Source organism: Akebia trifoliata, chromosome 3 (genome assembly GCF_017979445.1).
Source record: "Akebia trifoliata isolate Shusen 1 chromosome 3, ASM1797944v1, whole genome shotgun sequence".
Lineage (NCBI taxonomy): Eukaryota > Viridiplantae > Streptophyta > Magnoliopsida > Ranunculales > Lardizabalaceae > Akebia > Akebia trifoliata.
In genome coordinates, this window is record NC_141377.1 from 43,759,116 (window position 1) to 43,778,907 (window position 19,792).

Genomic DNA, 19,792 nt, shown 5'->3' on the forward strand with positions numbered 1-19,792 from the left:
ATGGAAGAGTTGGAGAAGTTCTTAATGCATGATGAAAGCCTAGATATTTGGCCAGAAAATGTAATGGCCAGTATTGTTCATGATGATGATCATATAGATTTGAATTTTGGTGACTTCGATTTCATCAACGAAGGCGAATTTGATTCGGAAATTTTCTCTTTCTTCGAGGAAGATGAATTTGCCATGCACCATGAATTACCTTTTTGTTTTATGAACAATGAGGAACAAAATAATTGTCTTTCTCATCAGTATTCACAGTTAGAACAACACCACGAAAAATCACCATCACCACCACCCACCACCACAACCACAACAAACAACAGAAACAAAAGCAAAATCAACGACGACGGCAAGAGGAGGAGGAGGTGGAAGAAGAAGAAGAAATGAACGATACAAAATCCAATGAAATTAATAGTAAGAATTTGGTGTCGGAGCGCAATAGGAGGAATCGATTGAATAAACAACTTTTCACTTTGAGATCTATTGTTCCCAACATCACAAAGGTAGTGTTTGGTTATATATGGTATTAAATGTATCCCAAGTTATTTTTTCTCTTATTCTTTTTTATAGACTTATAGCTTTGTTTTAATTAATTCTAAAACTATTATGTGATGATGACAGATGGATAAGCGCTCTATTCTCGTCGATGCCCTCGCTTATCTACAAAGTATATTGCAACAGATTGAGAGGGAAATGGAGAAGAACGACCTACCCTCAGATTCGTCCCCTTCCAAAGATTTTGGTTCCTCCTTTGTGGAGGATGAAACCCTACCAATACCAATACAAACACAAGAATATGACCGTTGTGCAGCTCTTCCAGCTATATCAGAGGTGCGATAACATCAAACCCCATCTTTTTTAGTTCAACTGATAGATCAGGATCTGACTTGAATGAGTTTAGATCTATTGTGTTTGGACTTTAGACACACAGTCAATAACTTGATCTTGTCTAGCTAAGACTCAAATGTCCACTGAGTCGAGTCAAGTCTAGAACTCACTATCAACTCGAATGAGTCAATTAAAAGTATACTAAATTATACATATTTAATACAAGAAAAAAAAAAAGTTTTGTGTTCACTATATATACAAAAAAAAAAAAAGTATATATGGTTAAATAATTATAAGATGAAATCGATCTAATACTTTCTTGGTTGATTCAATGAGTTGGTTCCTCCGAGTTTTGGGTCGAGTCAGTTTTTAAGACAAATTGTATTTTTGAAACTATGGTCTAGATTACCCCTTGATTTCATTAGATCATGTGATGTAGAAATGAACTAATCATGTTGATGATTTTTGTTTTGTTAGTAATGCTAACAGGGAATTTGTTGATCATCACTTCATTTATTGTGAAGTTTGCTATCGTACTTTTAGACATTTCAACATCGTTGGGCCCACTTTGTGCAATTATTATTTTGAAGCTAATAGTTAAACTATAAGATTGATTTCGATTGCGACTTGTTTAGACATATGTAATTAGCAAACAGCATTTTCATGAAATGATGTTAATCAGTATTTTAGATCTCCTTGTTCGGAAGTTGTTCACATGTTTAAGGGGCTTAGTCATTAGCAAAAAAAATTATGAGGACAATGACTATACATGGAGGACTTTTTATTGAGAATATATACCAAATAGTCCCTTAGTAAATAAATGAATATTTAATCTCTTTATAAAATATTAATCTATTAGGAATCTTTTGAAGATTTTTTCAAGGAAAATATCTGAAGTATCCTTTTAATAACTTTACAAATTGTTTGATCTAAAAATATATTGAGTCAAATAAAAAACTTGATCAATTTATTTGATTATTAATATTTATGTGAAAAAAAAAAAATTTATTTATTAAAAGCTATTCATAAATTCAGTATAATTAATTTTTGACTTGTTTTGAATTAGTCGAGTTTTAAAATTGTTAATAAATCTAAAAAGTTAAGTTTGTGAGATTAAAAACATTATTCAAAGAAGAACATTGAAACTAATTTTTGAGTTGAATCATATGAACATCATCTTTTAAAATATGTTTAATTATTTATATATTTAATAAATCTAATATAAGTAGACCAAATCAGTTTGAAAAAAATGATGATGACCATACTCATCTCTATCATCATTGTCATTGTCATCATCATCATCCTCCATATGAGTTAAAGGTTATTAGTTTTAGGAAGAGAAAACAAGGATTTTTTTATTTTTAAATTTTCGTTTAAATTTATAAGAGATGATCATAATTAAGGGGGATGTCACTAATTTTTAAAATATAGGAGTACCTCAAATACTATCAAATAAACATGTTTTCTTAAACCTCAAAAATTGATGAAAGGTAATTATGATATTTTCACTTCAAAAAACCTTTTTAGTCTAAGATTTGATAAAATGAGTACTAAAGAGTTCATATTTATTTAAAAAAGACTTTTTGATATATATTTTCAAAAAATAGGTCTTTGAGGTCATTGTCCCAAAATTATAAGTGTGGTCTCATTATTGGAAAATATGATTAATTTTGGTTTTCTGACTTCATGCTTGTATTTTTTTTTTTTTCCTTTTCTTCTGAATTCATACTCATAATTTTTTTTAATAAAAGAAAAAAGAAAAAGGAAAAAAAAATAGTTGTGTTGATCACAATGCATACCTTCTATGGAAAACTCTTAATTAATTCAAAAATATTTTGCATGTTTCAATATTTTTGTCTAGATGGAAGCTGAGATGTTGGATGAGGAGCGATTCTTATTGCAGATTGGTTTCAACAAGGCAATGGGTGCTTTGGGTCAAGTGCATCGGATGATCGAAATGCTAGGCTTGGAAATCACATGCATTTCAATCAACGAGAATAACCAAGGAAACATGCAGATTATGGCTTTTCTTCGTGTAAGTTCATCCATATGAACATCTGTGCAAAACATTAATCTTCATTAATTTTTGTTTCATTAAATACTCTCTTAGATGCATTTGGGGGAAATTATGTAGGTTAAGAAGAAGGGAGTTATGACTCAAGAAAAGCTCCTACATCATGCCAGGGAAAATGCTACACAGTTGGGTCTCCTTCCTCTTGAGTCCTGATATTTTGATGGATGTTAGATTACAAGCTTCCATTGCTCTTCTAAGTCCTATATTGGTGGTGATGGAATGAATTTTTGTTGTTGAACACAATGCTTTTCTTAATAAGTGTCCTAGTTTGGAGTTTCGATCGTACCTTTGTGTGGGTGAACTATCTGGTCGAGTTGTTATGTACTCTCTTGTCTTCAGTCTTATGATAGACTAGAGTTTGGCCTTACCGCATCATCTTTGGTTGGGGGTGGCAATGTGTCAAGTTGAGGTAAGGGTATCATGAAAATTTATCAAACTCAAACCCATTCCATTTAATAATCGTGTCAAAAACTTAAACTTAAACCCAACCTATTTATAAATAGATATACCTATCTCAACCCATATATATCCTATTTAATAAAATTTTATTCTTTATTGATAAAAAATAAGTTTCATTTCCACCATCAAAAATAAAATATCATTATTAAAAATAAAGTCACACAATCATACCAATATAAATTATCATAAAACATAAACTAAGTTATATCACAAAAAATGGATAATTTTAAAAAAATAAAAATAATTGTTGATATATTTAAAATCATATGCTAAGACAGAATAATTAAACGTGTCAAAACAGGTTAAATAGGTTGACATCCTTAACTTAGACCCAACCTATTTAATAATCATGTTAAGATTATCACCCCTAATCTTTCAGGTTAAGGAGGTAAAAGAGAAAAAAATAATAATGTTGGAGATGTATTATTAAGAAAATGAGGGAAAATACAATAAAATTGGAGGAAAGAGAACAAATTAGGAGTATTTTTAAAAAGTGGAAGAAGAGAAAAATTATAATTTTCCTCAGGATACATTATCCATGGGGTATAAATCTTGAGACAAAGAGAGTGGGATCTATTGTTGTGTTTTATTAAATAGATTCATGATCTCCGATTTCACTTTTCATTTCTTGTGATTATATTTCAATAATCAAGTCATTGAAATATTTTGTAGAAAAATTGGTTATTTTTAATTAGTTAGAAAAAGTGTAGGCATTTGCCTTGGTTCGTTCTATTTTATTATATATATTCAAAATCCCTAGCTAGTTGCATCTTATCTTTTCTTGCATGTATCTAAAGCGGGGATTGTGACACATGGTTCTTTGATGCTTAGTAGAAAATCATCCGTACATGATAATCACACGTGCACACATGTGGTGTTGCTATTAGGTATTAGCAATAAACTCGCGATTGTTTTTAAAGTAAGGTGGGATCCCTTAATACCCCAACTTATAGATAAAAGAAAGATAAAAATAAAAACTTAAGGGCTTATTTGGTAATGTTGTCAGCTCCCACGACTAGGTGGCAATGTTTGAAACTTAAGTTAAGAAGCGTGTTTTGTCAACCATGTTGGAGAAGTGTCATGCCAAGTGATTGTTTGCTCACAAACATCACCATTTTGACATGTGGCACTGATGACGTATGTAATAAAAGGGAAATTTCTCTCACTTGTCAACACATCCACTATCCAAAAAATTTATTTTTAGAATTTAAATCTTAAAAAGTATCGTGGGTTCCACAATTATTTTATTGGCAATCGAACACCACAACCTTCTAGATTTCATAAAAAACCTAATGGTTAAAAAAAAGAAATTTTTTTTTTTGAGCTTGATTAATAATGTTGAAAATGAATGGCTACCAACCATCAGAATTTAAAATAAAAATACAACGGTGAAAAATAATCTTTTAATTTTTTTTTTTTTTTAAATTCAGAGAATTTCACCCTCTACAACACTTTTGTATTCGATCATATTTTTGAATGCGATAAGATGATCTTATTAGGAAATTTCAATTTTTTACCATGGGCAAGAGAGAGAAAATTTTCTCTTATTATTGCTTATATCATCAACGTCAGATGTTAAAACATGTTGGTTTGTGAGCAAACAATCAGTGGTGTCATCCTATAGGAAGAAGTTGAGATTATTATTTGGTAAAATTCTATTGAAGTGATTAGAATACCTTGATATGCAAAACGAACTACCTATTTAATTTTTGCACTCCCAAAGGGGAAAAAAGAATTGGAACTACTTAAGTAATATTAGAGAATAATTTTATGGAAAAAGCTGAAATGACAAAAAGAATTTACTGTGATTCTCACAAGTCTAACATGGGATGTGCACATAATCATAGATATGTTTCCTTGCAATACGAGTAAAAATCATCTATGGTTATGTATGCACGTCCACGTTAGAATTGTGAGAATCACAGTAAATCCTATGTCACCTAGCACAACTCTAATTTTATACAAAAATTAAGAAAAATATAGTAAAAAATTAAAACTTAATTAGTGAAGGGATAATAAAAATCATTGAAATTTAATGAGGGTATAATCATAAACAATGAAATTTAATGAGGGTATACTTATTTTATTTGAAACTTAGTAAAGGTATAATTTTAATAATTAAAATATAATAATGGAGGGACTGTAAAATTAAAACTCAGGTCTTAGTAAATAATATGGATCATTTATATTTCGGCATAATAAAATATTAATTTATTAGGAACCTTTTGAAGATTTTTTCAAGAAAAATATTTGAAGTACCCTTTTAATATGGATCATTTGTGGTGTCACGCGCATTACCGTAGATGCTCTTTTGCGAGATACGATTAAAAAGTATCTACGGTTATGTGCACGCCACTACATCATTTTTTTGTCACCTTTGTGTCATTCCAGCATTTTCCTTTGATTATAGTTGGAACATCCCACAGACCTCACAATAGCAACTCATGATAACACTCAAAAGTAGGACTGTGGTGGTGGAGAATTGTTGATTTTCCTCAAGTGTATACTCGTATCTCAAGAAAAAAGTTTATTTATTTATTTTTAATTTTTTAGGAAAAATTACTTAATAATCTCTTACACTAATTTTTCTTTTAATAAGATTAGTAAATCTCTCTTTTCGAAACAATTCTTAAACCTTAATAAGGCATTGAGTTCAAGTCGTACCTTTAATACTTTTTATTGACATAACCTTGAACATTTTAAAATTATCTAATTCGAATCAATTAATTTTATCAGATCCAAATATGGATTTGATAAAAATAAAATGATTTGATTATGATTTTGGTTAGTATGATTCAAGTCGAATTCAAATTCAAATATAGATTCGAAAAAAATTCTGATATGAATATAGATATACTCATATCTGGTTGGACCCCAACCCATTTTAAGCCCAATACAGTGGTTGCAACATTATAGGCTCTCAATTTTCACCTTCCATATCATAATCCTTTTCAGTAACTGATTGCAATCATTGCATGTAACTCAACGCTTTCAAGATTTTACTCAATGGAGAACTCTTTCCTTACTCATGGTGGGTCTGGCATGTGTAAGAATTTTACAATAGTATCTGTTTCTTGTGTTCATTCGGTGGATTGTGCAAAGTGTTGTTTTTAAGTCTCCCCTCTTTCGAAATGAATTTGGGATTCTTTATGAAGGATCAAGTCAAGAGTCTTATCTCCCACTTTTTGAAATGAGGATGGTGTTTATCTTTTAAATCTGATTGGATTTTGGGTTCTTGGAATAGGGACTTGGTGATATCTTTCTCTTCTTATAATGATTGGTTGGTAGACAAATTTTTTTTTTTTTTGATAACAAAGGGTATTCGGGTCAGCTTGCGCGCACCAAACTATTCCCTACGCCCCGCACTCAGACTATACCCGACTTCGTGGAGCGGTGTGTGGCTACCAAGATTTTTTATGGATAGTGGGATTTGAGCTTGAGACCATAGAAAGAGCAGATTCCTTTACCCCAAGTTACTACCATTCGGCTACCCTCTTGGTGGTTGGTAAACAAATTTTCTAAAGCCAAAAGGAAAGGGTAAAATCATAATTTATCTTTTTTATTTATTACAAAAGTCAATTTTAAGTGGATGCAATGAGTGTGAGCAAATAGACCGAATCTTTTGTACTGTTTGAATGGTGTGTTTTTAATCTTTAGTTAGGGTGTGATAAATAATTTAAGAAATTTGAAGGTAAAAAGTAAAAAAGTTAGGGTGCGAATAGCAACTCTCTAAAATAAGGGTTCCCTCGTCCCTCGAGTTGGACCATAAAAAGGATAATTACAGGAGAAAAGTAAGCGTCTGAGGGTTGAGCAAAGGAAAGAAGAAGAAAAACATGGGAGTGGAGAAACAAGTGTTGCAGGCTGGAAATGGTCCAAAACCAACTCCTGGTCAGAGTGTCACTGTCCACTGCACTGGATTCGGTACTTCACAACCCTCATATCAGTCTCTCTTTAGATCGATCTTCTTTTATATTTTTCTTCCATGATCTGTGTTTATTTCTGTAGAATTGTAATTATATATTTAGATTTATGACTTCTTTTGATACCCCAAGATGAATAATCCATGTCTTATCCTAATAAATTTGTATGATTAAACATCTTTTATTCTACCATATCTACTCAATTGTATTATTTATGGTTTACATCCGCTTCAATCTCTAAATCTTTATGAATGATATCTTTTGTGGTAATTCTTTCTTCCCCATCAATCTTGACTAACATCTCATCCATTTTTATTTTTATTTTGTGAAAATTCAGAAACTAATTGCTGAAAAAAGGGGCCATTGAAAAAGTGTTTTTTTCCCCAAATTTATCTCCCCTACTGAATAATTACCGAATTCGTACTTGGTTACTATGATCCCTATGAAGAGTTCTTACTAAAGTTACTCTACTATCGACCTTGGTATTACTTATCTTAAACCCTTGGTTTATGTTTGAATTCTTCCCTCTTTAGTTTCATCGGCCAACACTATATCATATGCAAATAGTGCCAATCCTTGGTGCAAACCTGCTCAAGCTGGTAAAATGTATAAATAAAATAAATTGTAAACTTTATGTGGCAATTACAATATTACTCTAGAGACATGATTGTTATTATTCTTTGTTCAGGCTTTGATGGTTTTGTGTGTGTTTCATTGGGTATATCAAATATGCTACATGTTTCTATTCATTGACCAAATCCATTCCCATTCCCACAGTTTTTAGTTTAAACAATCATTATGAGGGCTGGTCATAATGGTCATGGATCTTACTCTGTTACATTATGTAAATGATGCCCTACTGTATCATGACTTTTATTTCATGTTATATTGGATATTATCCTCTTACTTAGGACCTTTATAACATTATTTTTGTTAGGCTATTGGAATCATTATAACAGTCATGGTTTTAAAACTCGTTTTGATGTCTCGTCTCGTCTCGTTCATGAAAGAGACCGAGTCGGCTCGGACGAGTTTTCCGATACATTTGAGTCGTGTCGTTCAATAATGATAAAAATGAACTGTGGTTTTAAATCTCGTCCGATACATCTGACTTATCTATCCGTCTCGTTGGTGGACGATACCAAGATGTATTGGACGAGTCGTCTTGGACGAGATTTAAAATCATGGTAACAGTGGTCTAGTTCTATCAGATGTTTTATAGAGAATTATTAAGGCGCTTCCATGCTTATTAGTTTTCTCCTTAATTGTATCCTTGTTTGTGGGCGATCAATTGTTTATTAGTATGTTGAAAAATTAGGCGATTGTGCTTATTTTGAGTTTATGGCATTCAATCCTTGTATCGTTCCCTGTTGGATGTTTTATTCTCTTATTGTGTGGTTCTCTTTGAATTATCAACCTTTAGAAAGAAAAAGAAAAAAAAAACAAAAGGAGAGAATTCAGTCATCTTTATTTGTTTCAAATGAGTGAGGTCTAAGCTAGTGAAGGTGGAGTTTTTTATCCCAGGCTGGTGGTATTACCATTCACAGACTATACCAAGTCACCAAGCTGGTTCCATCCTTGCTTGGGTGTGTGGTCCTGTGGTCCTGTGACTGCCTTTGGAAGCAAGCTGTTTACATTTTGATTTGGAGAATATTATTGTGTGTGTGGAGTGAGAGAGTCCATGTAATAATAATGATCAATCACCAAGTTGGCACCTTCCATGCTTGGGTAGCACAGTAACTGCCTTTGAAAGCAATCAGATTGTAGTAGTAGGGTCTGTAAGGTGTCTGTGGCAGCCTTGAGATTGATGGGTTGTGGGCAACTAGATACGTATACATCTTGATTTGGACTTTGGAGAATGTTTCACCCATTTTGAGATTGATGGGTTGTGGGCAACTAGACATGTATACATCTTGATTTGGACCTTGGAGAATGTTCCGCCCAGTTTGAACTGAGTGTGTTGATGGAAATCTCGTGATTTTGATTGGTTATAAGTAGAGGAATTGATAGAGAGGCTCCCTTGGAAGTCTTGAGATGGACGAATGGTTGACTCTTGCTCCTTTTAACTGGCTGTTATAAATTTCTTTGTTACTCAGTGATAGTTTTCCTGTCCCTTTTCCTGTAGTGAATTGCGTTTCTTCTTGTTCCGTGTTTGTATACTGTTCTGAGCCTGAGTTTCTTCTGCAGGTAAGAATGGTGATCTCTCTAAAAAGTTTTGGAGGTTAGCATTGCCTTCTTAATTTTGTTTTTCTTTGCACAATTAGTCAAGATATGATTTGGGTTTTCTCTTCTCTATGCTTTCCTATTTATAAAGGAGTTAATCACTTATCTTTTTCTGTTTTAATTGTAGCACGAAAGATCCTGGCCAGCAACCTTTCACATTTAAAATTGGCCAAGGTTCGGTTATCAAAGGTAATTCTCTCTCTCACTTTAAATTTAATAGATTGATTTTGTGATGAAACTTCTTTTGAAAATTTCAAATTAAATCAATTTAAGTGTTCTGATTTCAGGAACACATAATAGTTGGAATTTGTGTAGATACAAATGGATAGAAGGAACTTCTTACATATTCACCATTAAACAATGTTAGTGTAACGCGTGTTGCTATAAGAAGAAAGCTGATACAATTGGTGCTATGTAGCTTAGGCGCACACACAGTTGTGTTGATGTTAGACACATTGATGTAAACAAACCTGACGTACTTTCCTATCCAAACAATTTATTCTTATGCACTGAACATGGATACACTGTGCACGAGTATGGCATGGGTGTGTGACTCAGTGAAATTAGAGGACTTGGATTTTCCTTGTTACATAGAGTTGGTATTGAAACAGAAAAGCCTCCAACACAGTTCTACTTGTGAGAAGTGGAAATCATTGAAGGTTCAAAGGTGTGATGTGAAGACCTTTGATGTTTGCGAATTAATAAAAGATTATTAAGTTGCCAAACAAAATTGTATTGTCTATATACGAAAAGAAGGGTAAATATAATTTGAACAGTTCCATTAAAAACCAAGACATAATGTTGTCATGAGTCTCTAACGAGTACTACTAGTGGATCTTAAATTTGGATATATTATGAAACTGACTTTAAACGAGTTTTATTTATTTCTTTTGGTTGGATTGGGTATGCAAGCGGGTTAGTGGTTGAAGGGTGAAGATTGGTTTTGAACCCAGGCATACAGTCTGGACAACAAAGACTTTATCAACTTAGCAAGCTGGTGTAAGAGATTGTTAAGTATTCACTAATAAAATTTAACCAAAGTCTGTTGGATGTGATGTTTAATAAGATGTAAAGATCAAAATTCATCTGAATAAATTGGAAAAACTGAAATGGATTGCACATGGAAGTGGTACCCTTCACATTTCTTTTATTAAATTAATACTATACGAGTCTTCAACAAGTACTGTTTTCTATTAGATTGATGAATCAAACAGGAAGGAATGACCTCTTATATTTAAGATCTGGCTGGTTATGATGCTTGATAGGATTCTTCAAATCTCATGAAGTCAATATTTTGGTTACTTAAATTATCAAAAAAAAAAAAAAAAAAACCCTTTGGTATGTCATCTCAATCTGCCGCTTTAATCTATCAAAAATAAAGTAAAATAAAAAAAGTTGGATACTTCCTTCTGATGGTAATGAAGTGTTATTGTACTCTGTTGGGTTCCCTATTGATCTTTTAAGATTAACGATGAAGTTTCTAGTTGCTGTAAATATGCACGATTGCAATGATATATTTTGAAGGCATCATCTCGGAGAAGTGTAATACCAGGGATCTAAACCCCGCCTTCACACTTAAACCCAGGTAGGGTGTATGCTTACCCCCCCACTCATCACAAAACCCACTGATAACTAGTCAAGAGTTTGGTCCTTCAAGGCCCTTGTCTAGGGTAAATTTCACTTTTTAATGTCCGATGAAAAGCTCTGTAGTCTTACAGGATGCCTTATACTTAGTCTGGTTGTATCATTTTCTAGGATGGGATGAAGGTGTAATGGGTATGCAAGTGGGAGAAGTTGCTCGTCTTCAGGTAACAATTAATCTGCTTGTTTGGTTTCTTATTCTTCTTCACTTTTTATTGTTTGGTTGTTTTTTTTGTTTCGTCTTTTCAATACTGACTCCGTACCCCATTCATTCTTTTGGTAATTTTTTTTTTTTTTTTTACTTTTTCTTTTTCATTTTGACAAGTATAATTGGGATTTTATTATTGATTTTACTCAAAATTTTGTGTGAAATGCATTCATATAGGGTTAGTTACAAGCCTTCCAACTGAGTATATGTGTGCCAATTACTGTTCTTGCAAATAAACATTTCTAAGTTAGAATGAAATCTTCTCACAAGGTAGCCACAGATAAAAAATCACAAAGTAATCAATCTCGTTTGTTTTTGCATAACTGAAAATAGTTTCATCATATTTAAGTGGAACGGTTTTTAGACACGGATAGTCTGGATTGTCCTGTTCTTAGGTGGAGTTGCTTTGACCTTAAAAGCAATTCAAAATGCCACTCTGTTCAAGTTAGGGAAAACCACATGTTAAAAGGCCTGGATAAAGATGAGTCAGCTGAAATGAGCAGAATGGAAGTCACATGGGTTTTTTGACCCAGTCCGGATGAATTGACTCAAGTGAGTCAAAGCTGGATCATTATGAAACCTGGTTACAATCTGTGTGATACTCTATTTAGTGGGGTTGAAGTGTTGAACTAATGCCTCTTCTGTTATTTTCTTATTCTTATGTGTGAATTTGCAGTGCTCTCCTGACTATGCTTATGGTCCTAATGGATTTCCAGCTTGGGGAATACAACCCAACTCTGCCTTGGTTTTCGAGATTGAAGTCCTAGGTTTAAAGTAGTCACCCTTGGTAACCATCTGCAGAACTATCTTCAAACTCCTAATAACATGTGTCATGTGGTTCTTGGGAATCTGACTGTGAAACGGATTAGGGCTCTACATTTCCGTATCATCTTTTATCATAATATTGACCTTGGTTTTTCATAATGAATTCTCATATAAGTTTATATTAATACGCTGTTTGTTGCATTCATTGGTCTCAAGCTTAAATTCTTTGGCATAGTATACTTGTGTTTTTTTTTTTTTTGGGGAAGTGAAACGAATTTATTAAAGGACGGTATGCGTTTTAATTTTTATCAAAGAGGAGGTCGTGGGGCTAGGCATGGTGGGCCATCTAACCTTACTGTACTGGGACTGAATTTTGATTTCTACATCATAAATATCGATAAGACTAGGACTTTAAATTTCACAACCCATATAAAGTCAGTACAGTACCCAAGACACATCTTAACGTGGATCGCAGTGTCACTCTTCATTTTGCATATTTTTTTTCCAACAAATATCGATATGCATCATGTGTTACCCTTTATTTTGAAGATATTAGAAAATGATTTATATACAAGGGCTGTTGTGTTCCACCCCCTTACACTTTAAATTCTTGACCAACTAGGGTCCGAGTGAGAGATGACAGCAATTATTGAAATGAACTCTAGTGTTTGGTTGTTCTCAAGAGTTGGTCCTGAATCGTTAAGACTCGTATGCCAGCTTTTCTCATATATTTTGTAACAAGCGAGCATACTGAATGTTGATCGTGAAACGACCGTAGTAGCCCTTCATAATAAGTTGGAAAAAAAAATTGGGTCGGTTTTGCTTGGGCAACCTAGGCTCTTTTTGATGACTTGGGTACAAGTGAAGTTGGAGGGATAGAGTGGTAACTCTTCTTTATGTGAATGACAATTGCACCGATTTTTGGAGTTGGGGTTTTGGGATTTGTTACACTCAGGATTATGGGATCCAAATGACTCTGGATATGAGACACTAGAGTTGCAACTTCAACTCTCTTAACTTCCTATTCAAACAGGCCTTAGTTTGATATTTCGCCCCTTATTCGATTCCTTAAATACATGGACAAAGGAGCTATGCAAAAAATGAGAAGATGAATAAAATGTATGTTTTAATAAAAGAGTGATTAATGGGCTATGAGAAACACCAGATTGGTTGCAGCCATACCATCATTTTTGTTCCATCGGAATGGTAAGCTGGGCTCTCTACAAAGATGTTTTACAATCTAGTCTCTCATTTGCAACTAATCAATGTTGTCGGATGATCTTAACCATCCAATTTAGTAGATAGATGTACAACAAAATAGTCTAATAAAAAAATTTACCTATTCGATGGTTAAGATTTGTATTTTCTAATTGAGATTGATGAAGGACTGTCTCCCGCCAGCAAACTTATTCGAAGTTTTGGTGATCCATAAAATTTGGGGTCGAGTGGACGGAATAAGATTAATTAAAAGAAAAAAAATGAGATGAACATTCAAGATGTACCATTATGTATAATGGGGGATCATAGGCTTATGGAGAATGATAAGCTCTTTTCTTTATTGTGTGTTGGAAATTGGATGGCCTTTCAATTTTCTCTTTTGCAACTTCGATATCATGGTGATTAGTCCCATCCCAAAGGGTGTCGGAATTGTGTACAATATTCATTAAAAAAAAAAAAAAAAAAAGTCACTTCAAAGTCTTTATAGCAAGTGTGACAGATCAACTGCTCCATTCACACTACATACAACAGATCAAATAAGTGTGGAAGAACTGACACCGTCATTACCACTAAATGCAAATGAATTACAAACAGTGCCGTCTTAGCTCAGTTGGTAGAGCGCATGGCTTTTAACCATGTGGTCGTGGGTTCGAATCCCACAGACGGCGTAGTCTAGTCTAAAACTCTTTTTGAAACAAGGACTGATATTGATGATGGGGAGAGGAAATTAAATTAGCACTTATTGAGGTCTATTGCAAAGAAAAACTGGTGTGACTATATAATTTTTCTTAACCAAATGGTCCTTGTAACATACTTCACAGAAACCGTTAAAAGTTGCTTACCGAACCAAAATACCGTTAAAACCTCCATTCAAAGAGAGGGGATGGCAGTATAGATATTCTCATAATAAGCCAGGGTCATTTTAGAATCCAAAGAAAAAAAGACGACAGACAAAGAACAGATCTTGTCGAATAAGAATTCTTCGAAATCGTAACAGTGGAAGAGAAAATTTAGGGTTTGTGAGAGCAACATGGACGTTGAGGTATCAGGTTCGAAACCCTCAGCCATCAAAGGTGCTAAAGGAGCGAGAGAGAGGGATCAGCTTCGTGTGAAGAGGAAAACGTTGCAGGCCGTGCTCGAGGAGTGCCAGAGAACTCTTGAGTTGCTTAAGAACACCGGTGATGCTGTGGAGGAAGACGAGGAGGCGGAGATTGATGAGGATTGTCCGTCTCAGTCTGGAGATTCTGAAACAGACGAGGTAACTTTTTATTTTTGTTATTGGATCTCGTTTTTGAGGTTGAATTGTGGGTTTTGTTGAATCTAGGGCTTTGTTTTGTGGAAGAATTGGAAGGTTGAATTTGTTTAGAATCTTCCTTCCATAAGATCTGTTAGTTTATGTGAAGAATTATAGTCTTTGCTACTCAATTGGTTATTGATGAACTTCATTTGTTAAATGAATTTCTGGTCTGGATCTGTGAGTTCGACAAGGTTATATTTCTCTCAGTTTTATTGGAAAATCTTTAGACTTTCGGAAGAACAGATATTTTAATGCTTAGTAAAATAAGTATATTTATGGAAATTTGTTGCCATCACTTTTAATTATTAGAAGTCAGTTATTGGTTGGGGGTTGCCTCGAGAGGGGAAACTACAAGAAAGGTGTTTAGATTGTGGTTTTCAACAATTTAGCTATTAGATAAGTTGGAGAGAGCAAATAAGATGTTAGAAATCAACTGGTTAAATCAAAATATTAATAGACTTTCAAAGAGTTTGGCTTGGTGTATTCATGACCAGCTGAGTCTTTCAAGACATTTAATTTCAGTGGGACAGTTCCTGGTCATCTCACATTCTCACTTTGAGGTAGCATCACATGTAATAGATTGCATGACATTTTTTTGAGAGCGTGTCAAATAAAGGGCCTTTATTGCCGTGTAACCATAATTGTCCACATGAGTGCATTCATATAGCACTCTGGGAATTCAATGTGTGTGGGTGCATGTATGTGTGTCACTGTATCTGGCGTGCCTTTCCCTTTCCATATTGTATGGTCCATAATCTAGACCTTAAATGATATTTGAAGCCTAAACTTAGGCACCTCACACGACATAAGACTCGATTGATTTGTTTAGATCTTCTCCCACTAGTTATAAACGATAATGTGTCCTAGCAAAACTAAGACTAGAAAGTCAAAAAAAAAAAAAAAAAAATCATCATCATCATTGTTGAAACCTTATCCCAAAGATTTGGTGTTGGCTAAAGGAACATGCTTGTGGTGGAACCCACTTTCACTTCTGCTGACCACTAACCCCTTGTTTACCTAGCAAATAAAAAAGAAGAAGAAAGTTATACATGCGAATGATAAAAATATGGAAATAAAGGTTCTAACGAAGATGACACAACCCCAATTGTTTCAATTTTGTTCCTTTCTCAAACTTCTCTCCCCTGCAACACAGACTAGAGTATTGAACCCTTTTTGTTAAGTAGATTTCTCTACCTCTCTTCGGGGTGTGTTGTGTTGAGCAGTAAGGTTAATTCTTCTTTTTTGGCTTTCTCTTTTGACATCGATGGGGTGCTTATGATTCTACTTTGATGCCCAAGTCAAGCAATAGTTCAATTATTTTAGGAATCGAAAGGATTGCTTATGGTAGCCTTTATTTGTGCCCCGTTTATATAACTTTGAGGGAAGTGGGAGCTGGTGACAGATCCTCTCTCCTTTTTGTCTTGAGCCCATGCCTTGTGGTTAATGGTTAGTCTTTTTTTTTTTTTTTTTTCATTTCGTTTAGGACTCATACTTGTGTCAAGCTTCCGACATCTCGGGACCTAGCCTCCCTTCCCAATGTATGACTAGTCTGGTCATCGTTTCATGTTTTGTGGGTGATGCCGGTTTGTCTTCGTATTGAGTTTGCTAGTGGTCAGGCTTGAGTGTATTTTCTTTCTCAAATATCCGTAATTACTCCATTCATGCAAAGTCTCCTCTTGTCAAAGATCTCACCTGTTCCAAGTGTGTGCTGCCCCTTAAGTGACAACATATGTCATCCTGACTTTGTGAGAAAAATGTGAGGGCACGAGATTAAAATTTTCCGCTTGTGGTCTGGAAGTGAATCCACCCTCAAACAATGAAATAATACTTTGAGAGCAAGATTGATACTTTATGTTATGTTTCCGGTTAACATAGGTAGGAGTATGTGTTAGACAATATTTGATGTCTCACTTAGTATCCTCTAGTGCCACTTTACTTTTAGAATATGCTTATTTTAGATTTTAAAAGTTGTTTCTTTCTTATATGCAGCTATGTTGTCTTCTAAAGTCTAGGGTTGAATCCCCTAACTTCCTCGAAAAACTGGGGAGCATTCATGTAGCAGATTCACAAACTATGTCTGGTATGTATCTAAATTTAATTCCCTAGTATTTGCACTTTCTTATTAGACTTTATCTAGTATAATTTTCTTGATAAGTTGAATTTTTTTTTTAAATATACATACACGTGTCTATGTTGTTGTTAAAGCCTTTAAGAAAATTCGAATCCAAACAAGCTTGCCATATTTGGACTGAAAATAACCGTATTATGTTCTGTATGCTGTAGCTTGTTTCCTGCACCAAAATTATTGGTAACTACTAACAATAGCTTTGCACTTGATAGCAGAAGAAGGTAGTTCTTGGGATATGGTAGGTGAGAATGATTTGTGGGAAAGCGGAAATCTTGATGGGGATGTTGATTCAGATGAGGAAGGTTATGTTCTTGTCAGGCAGGAAGATATAGTGGAGGGAATTGCATGCTTCATGGCCGCATATCTGTTGTCACTAAAGCAGACTAAAGTATGTAAGGTTTTTTTGACCTTTATGGGAAAAAAGAAAGTGGTATATTGTATAATATCCATACGTTATATTTCAATTAACCTCTGGTCCCATTATGCTTTGTTGAATGCTTTTTCGCCTTGGATGTCACTGGTATCATACCACTCACTGAGTATGATTTTCCAAAGAGTGCTACACAACTCTTTTGTTGGCTTAACTGGAACATTACCGCACAGATGTAGGCTGAGGCAAAAGCCACAAAAGAGGTGCATACATGTATGCTTGGTTAGCCTTTGCAATCCTATCAATCTTTTGACCAGGGTGTCATTTAATGACAAAAGCTAGCTAATCATCTGGCATAGCAGGAATACAATTGACAAGATATTTGATATTATTGGCTGGAGTAATTCTTATTGGTTTCATATAAAATAATGGTTGATATTCATGTTACTTTATGGATTACGTTTCCTCTTTTTTGAGTCTTGTTATTGATTCAGTTTGGACTGGTGGAGTTATAGCCATATGGTTTCAGCATTTTCTTATCCTTGACTTAAATTTTTGTTACATTTTAATTCTAAGGCAAATGTTTAGTTGCCTAGAACAGTGTTTTAAAACCCGGACTGCCCAGTTGGACCGGGTTGAACTGAACCCGCAAGGCCTTCTCAAGTCAAGTCGATTGTAAAATCCCATTCTTGAGAAAATTGATTACCCATCTGGTTTAACTGGTTGGACCGTTGACCCAGCTAACCTGACTCAGTCAGTGAAGCGGCCGGCCCAAATGAAACTCAACAAATTTTCAACTTTTAAAAGCTAAAACATAATTAAAAAAAGTTTTCCTTTTCCATTTCATTCAGGCATTAGAGTAGGTATTTTATGACCAATGGTTTATGCATTGATCTATGACATGCAGATAAAATTAAATATGCAATCAATCTCTAACTAGCAATAAGTTCCTAACCTGGGAAAATCCTATTTATCCTTTATTTTCAGCCAAGAACTTTATTACCTTTGTGGAATTAATAGTGATCTGTTTTGCAGGAATTAACACCCAATCAACTTCAAGAAGGTGAGATTGATTACCATTGCTTTAGAAGGTTACATGTAATGATAAATCCTTTAACAATATGCAAGTACAGCTATCAAAGGTTTGGAGAAGAGTTCTGATGTTTTTCTCTGCTTCCTTCTAGCTCTATGCAAAACCTTCTCTGTTAAAAGGAGAAAAGGAAAACTTCGAAAGGCGTGGGATGGAAGTAGAGTTATTTATAATGTAGCATCCTGGGGAGCAACTGCCGTTGGGTAGGTTATGTTTCATTGTACCCCTACTTATACATAAATATAATTAAATTTTCTGCGAGGTTCTGATTCCATGATTTGACTAATTTCATTTTTTGTATGTGTTTTATTTTATTGTGGAATGTTAAAATTGTTTCATCAACAGTGTGGTTATACAATGTCACCAGTAACGGCCAAAGAATTTGTACTATGTAGTTCATGTGGTCTTTCAATTGCCATGGGAAATTCATGTACAGTGCAGGATGTATTAACTGAAGTCGGGAAAGTAGTTTAGCCATTGTGTTATTTATGTTGCAGTTATGAAGGCCGTGCATTTTCCATCTCTCAGTATTTATTATTATTATCTTTTGATAAGTAGTATTTGTGTTATTTATCTTACTAGAATGAACTCCCATTCGACTTTGGTGAAAGGACTTAGCATCTCTAATGGGGTTGAGCTAGCAACCCAACTGGATTGGGGGAAGTTCCTATGTAATTAATTTTTTTTGCTACACAAGCAAGATTTGTGGTCAGTAATTAGTAGGGTTTTGAACTCAGGTTGTGGTGTCAACACTCAGAAACTTCAAATAACTTAGCAAGCTGGCACCTTACGTATTTATTTAATAAAGTTATTGGCTTCTAGAGTGTGTCCTCGAGAAGTTCTAATCACGCAACCTCCTGATCACTCTTTATGTCATGTTAGTAACAAGAGCCATGCACACTGTTATATATTATATGTTGCTTGTCACGTTCATTCCAAAAAGAATTAGTAGGCCACAATGGAGAAATGGTTTCAAGCTTTGGATGGATAATATTTCACAGCCTTTTTGTGCGTGCTTGTGTGTGTGTTTTTTTCTTTCAGATTGTAGTTTTACTGATCTTGGTATCTTCTTCTGTGCTTTGCTTCCAACAGGATATACCAAAACCCAGCTCTGCTTAGGGCAGCTTCTGTGGCTTTTTGGAATTCTTGCCACATTATATCAAAGATTTTCTGAGATGCAGTAAGCCACTTTGGGCAAGTTCCGATGCTTGGACTGCTACTGTGTTTATGTCCTACCCCTAAAGAATAGCTTTCCAGTTGACACAAGTGTGTAACATTATTGCAGTGATCTCTGTGTTACAGACCAATTCAAGTTTAATTGCATTGCATCTTGTATATATTTGAATTCCTCGGAAAAAAAAAAAAAAGAATTCATTGTGCAGCTATCAGGGCAAAAACTATCTAATTTCTGTTGAATATATATATATATTTTTTGGTTATCTTCTAACCACGGCCAGTTGATTGAACTATCCAGTTGGGTTAGGCACACTCACATGAAACACTAGAGACTGCCTAGTAGAAGTAGAAAAGATGCCCTCGTAGACATGTTGGTAATGCCTCTTATAATACCC

General features: G+C 34.3%; 3 protein-coding genes and 1 non-coding gene across 5 annotated transcripts; all 4 read left to right on the forward strand.

Annotated features, from left to right (window-relative positions):
• LOC147407190 (basic helix-loop-helix protein A-like) lies at nt 1-3,343 on the forward strand. Its single transcript, XM_086432594.1, has 5 exons — nt 1-133; nt 250-503; nt 622-831; nt 2,690-2,863; nt 2,963-3,343. Exons 1-5 carry the CDS (start codon nt 1-3, stop codon nt 3,053-3,055), a joined length of 864 nt encoding a protein of 287 aa, XP_086288720.1. The 3' UTR covers nt 3,056-3,343.
• Nucleotides 3,344-7,131: 3,788 nt separating this feature from the next.
• On the forward strand, nt 7,132-12,319 carry FKBP12 (FK506-binding protein 12). The gene is made up of 5 exons (XM_086435619.1): nt 7,132-7,282; nt 9,469-9,502; nt 9,632-9,693; nt 11,260-11,312; nt 12,030-12,319. The coding sequence occupies exons 1-5, from the start codon at nt 7,195-7,197 to the stop codon at nt 12,129-12,131; spliced, it is 339 nt and encodes a 112-aa protein (XP_086291745.1). The 5' UTR covers nt 7,132-7,194; the 3' UTR covers nt 12,132-12,319.
• Nucleotides 12,320-13,931: 1,612 nt separating this feature from the next.
• TRNAK-UUU (transfer RNA lysine (anticodon UUU)) lies at nt 13,932-14,004 on the forward strand. The gene has a single exon. It is a non-coding gene; the product is annotated as a tRNA-Lys (tRNA).
• A 257-nt stretch (nt 14,005-14,261) lies between these two features.
• On the forward strand, nt 14,262-19,602 carry LOC147407193 (uncharacterized). Of its 2 annotated transcripts, none has more exons than XM_086435623.1 (6): nt 14,262-14,594; nt 16,623-16,713; nt 16,974-17,149; nt 18,167-18,194; nt 18,316-18,424; nt 19,314-19,602. In XM_086435623.1, exons 1-6 carry the CDS (start codon nt 14,367-14,369, stop codon nt 19,393-19,395), a joined length of 714 nt encoding a protein of 237 aa, XP_086291749.1. In that variant the 5' UTR covers nt 14,262-14,366; the 3' UTR covers nt 19,396-19,602. The 2 variants fall into 2 exon arrangements, with proteins under 2 accessions (XP_086291749.1, XP_086291751.1); XM_086435625.1 differs by having other exon boundaries at nt 14,267-14,594; nt 16,977-17,149.
• The last annotated feature ends 190 nt before the right edge of the window (nt 19,603-19,792 follow it).

Bases quoted from the DNA above. Each gene is read 5' to 3' on its own strand.
- LOC147407190 (XM_086432594.1), top strand. From the start codon at position 1: ATGGAAGAGTTGGAGAAGTTCTTAATGCATGATGAAAGCCTAGATATT. The intron at 504-621 runs GTAGTGTTTGGT...TGATGATGACAG, and splicing joins TTGTTCCCAACATCACAAAG to ATGGATAAGCGCTCTATTCT. The intron at 2,864-2,962 runs GTAAGTTCATCC...GAAATTATGTAG, and splicing joins AGATTATGGCTTTTCTTCGT to GTTAAGAAGAAGGGAGTTAT.
- FKBP12 (XM_086435619.1), top strand. From the start codon at position 7,195: ATGGGAGTGGAGAAACAAGTGTTGCAGGCTGGAAATGGTCCAAAACCA. The intron at 7,283-9,468 runs GTACTTCACAAC...TTTCTTCTGCAG, and splicing joins TGTCCACTGCACTGGATTCG to GTAAGAATGGTGATCTCTCT. The intron at 11,313-12,029 runs GTAACAATTAAT...GTGAATTTGCAG, and splicing joins GAGAAGTTGCTCGTCTTCAG to TGCTCTCCTGACTATGCTTA.
- LOC147407193 (XM_086435623.1), top strand. From the start codon at position 14,367: ATGGACGTTGAGGTATCAGGTTCGAAACCCTCAGCCATCAAAGGTGCT. The intron at 17,150-18,166 runs GTATGTAAGGTT...TCTGTTTTGCAG, and splicing joins TGTCACTAAAGCAGACTAAA to GAATTAACACCCAATCAACT. The intron at 18,195-18,315 runs GTGAGATTGATT...GCTTCCTTCTAG, and splicing joins ACCCAATCAACTTCAAGAAG to CTCTATGCAAAACCTTCTCT.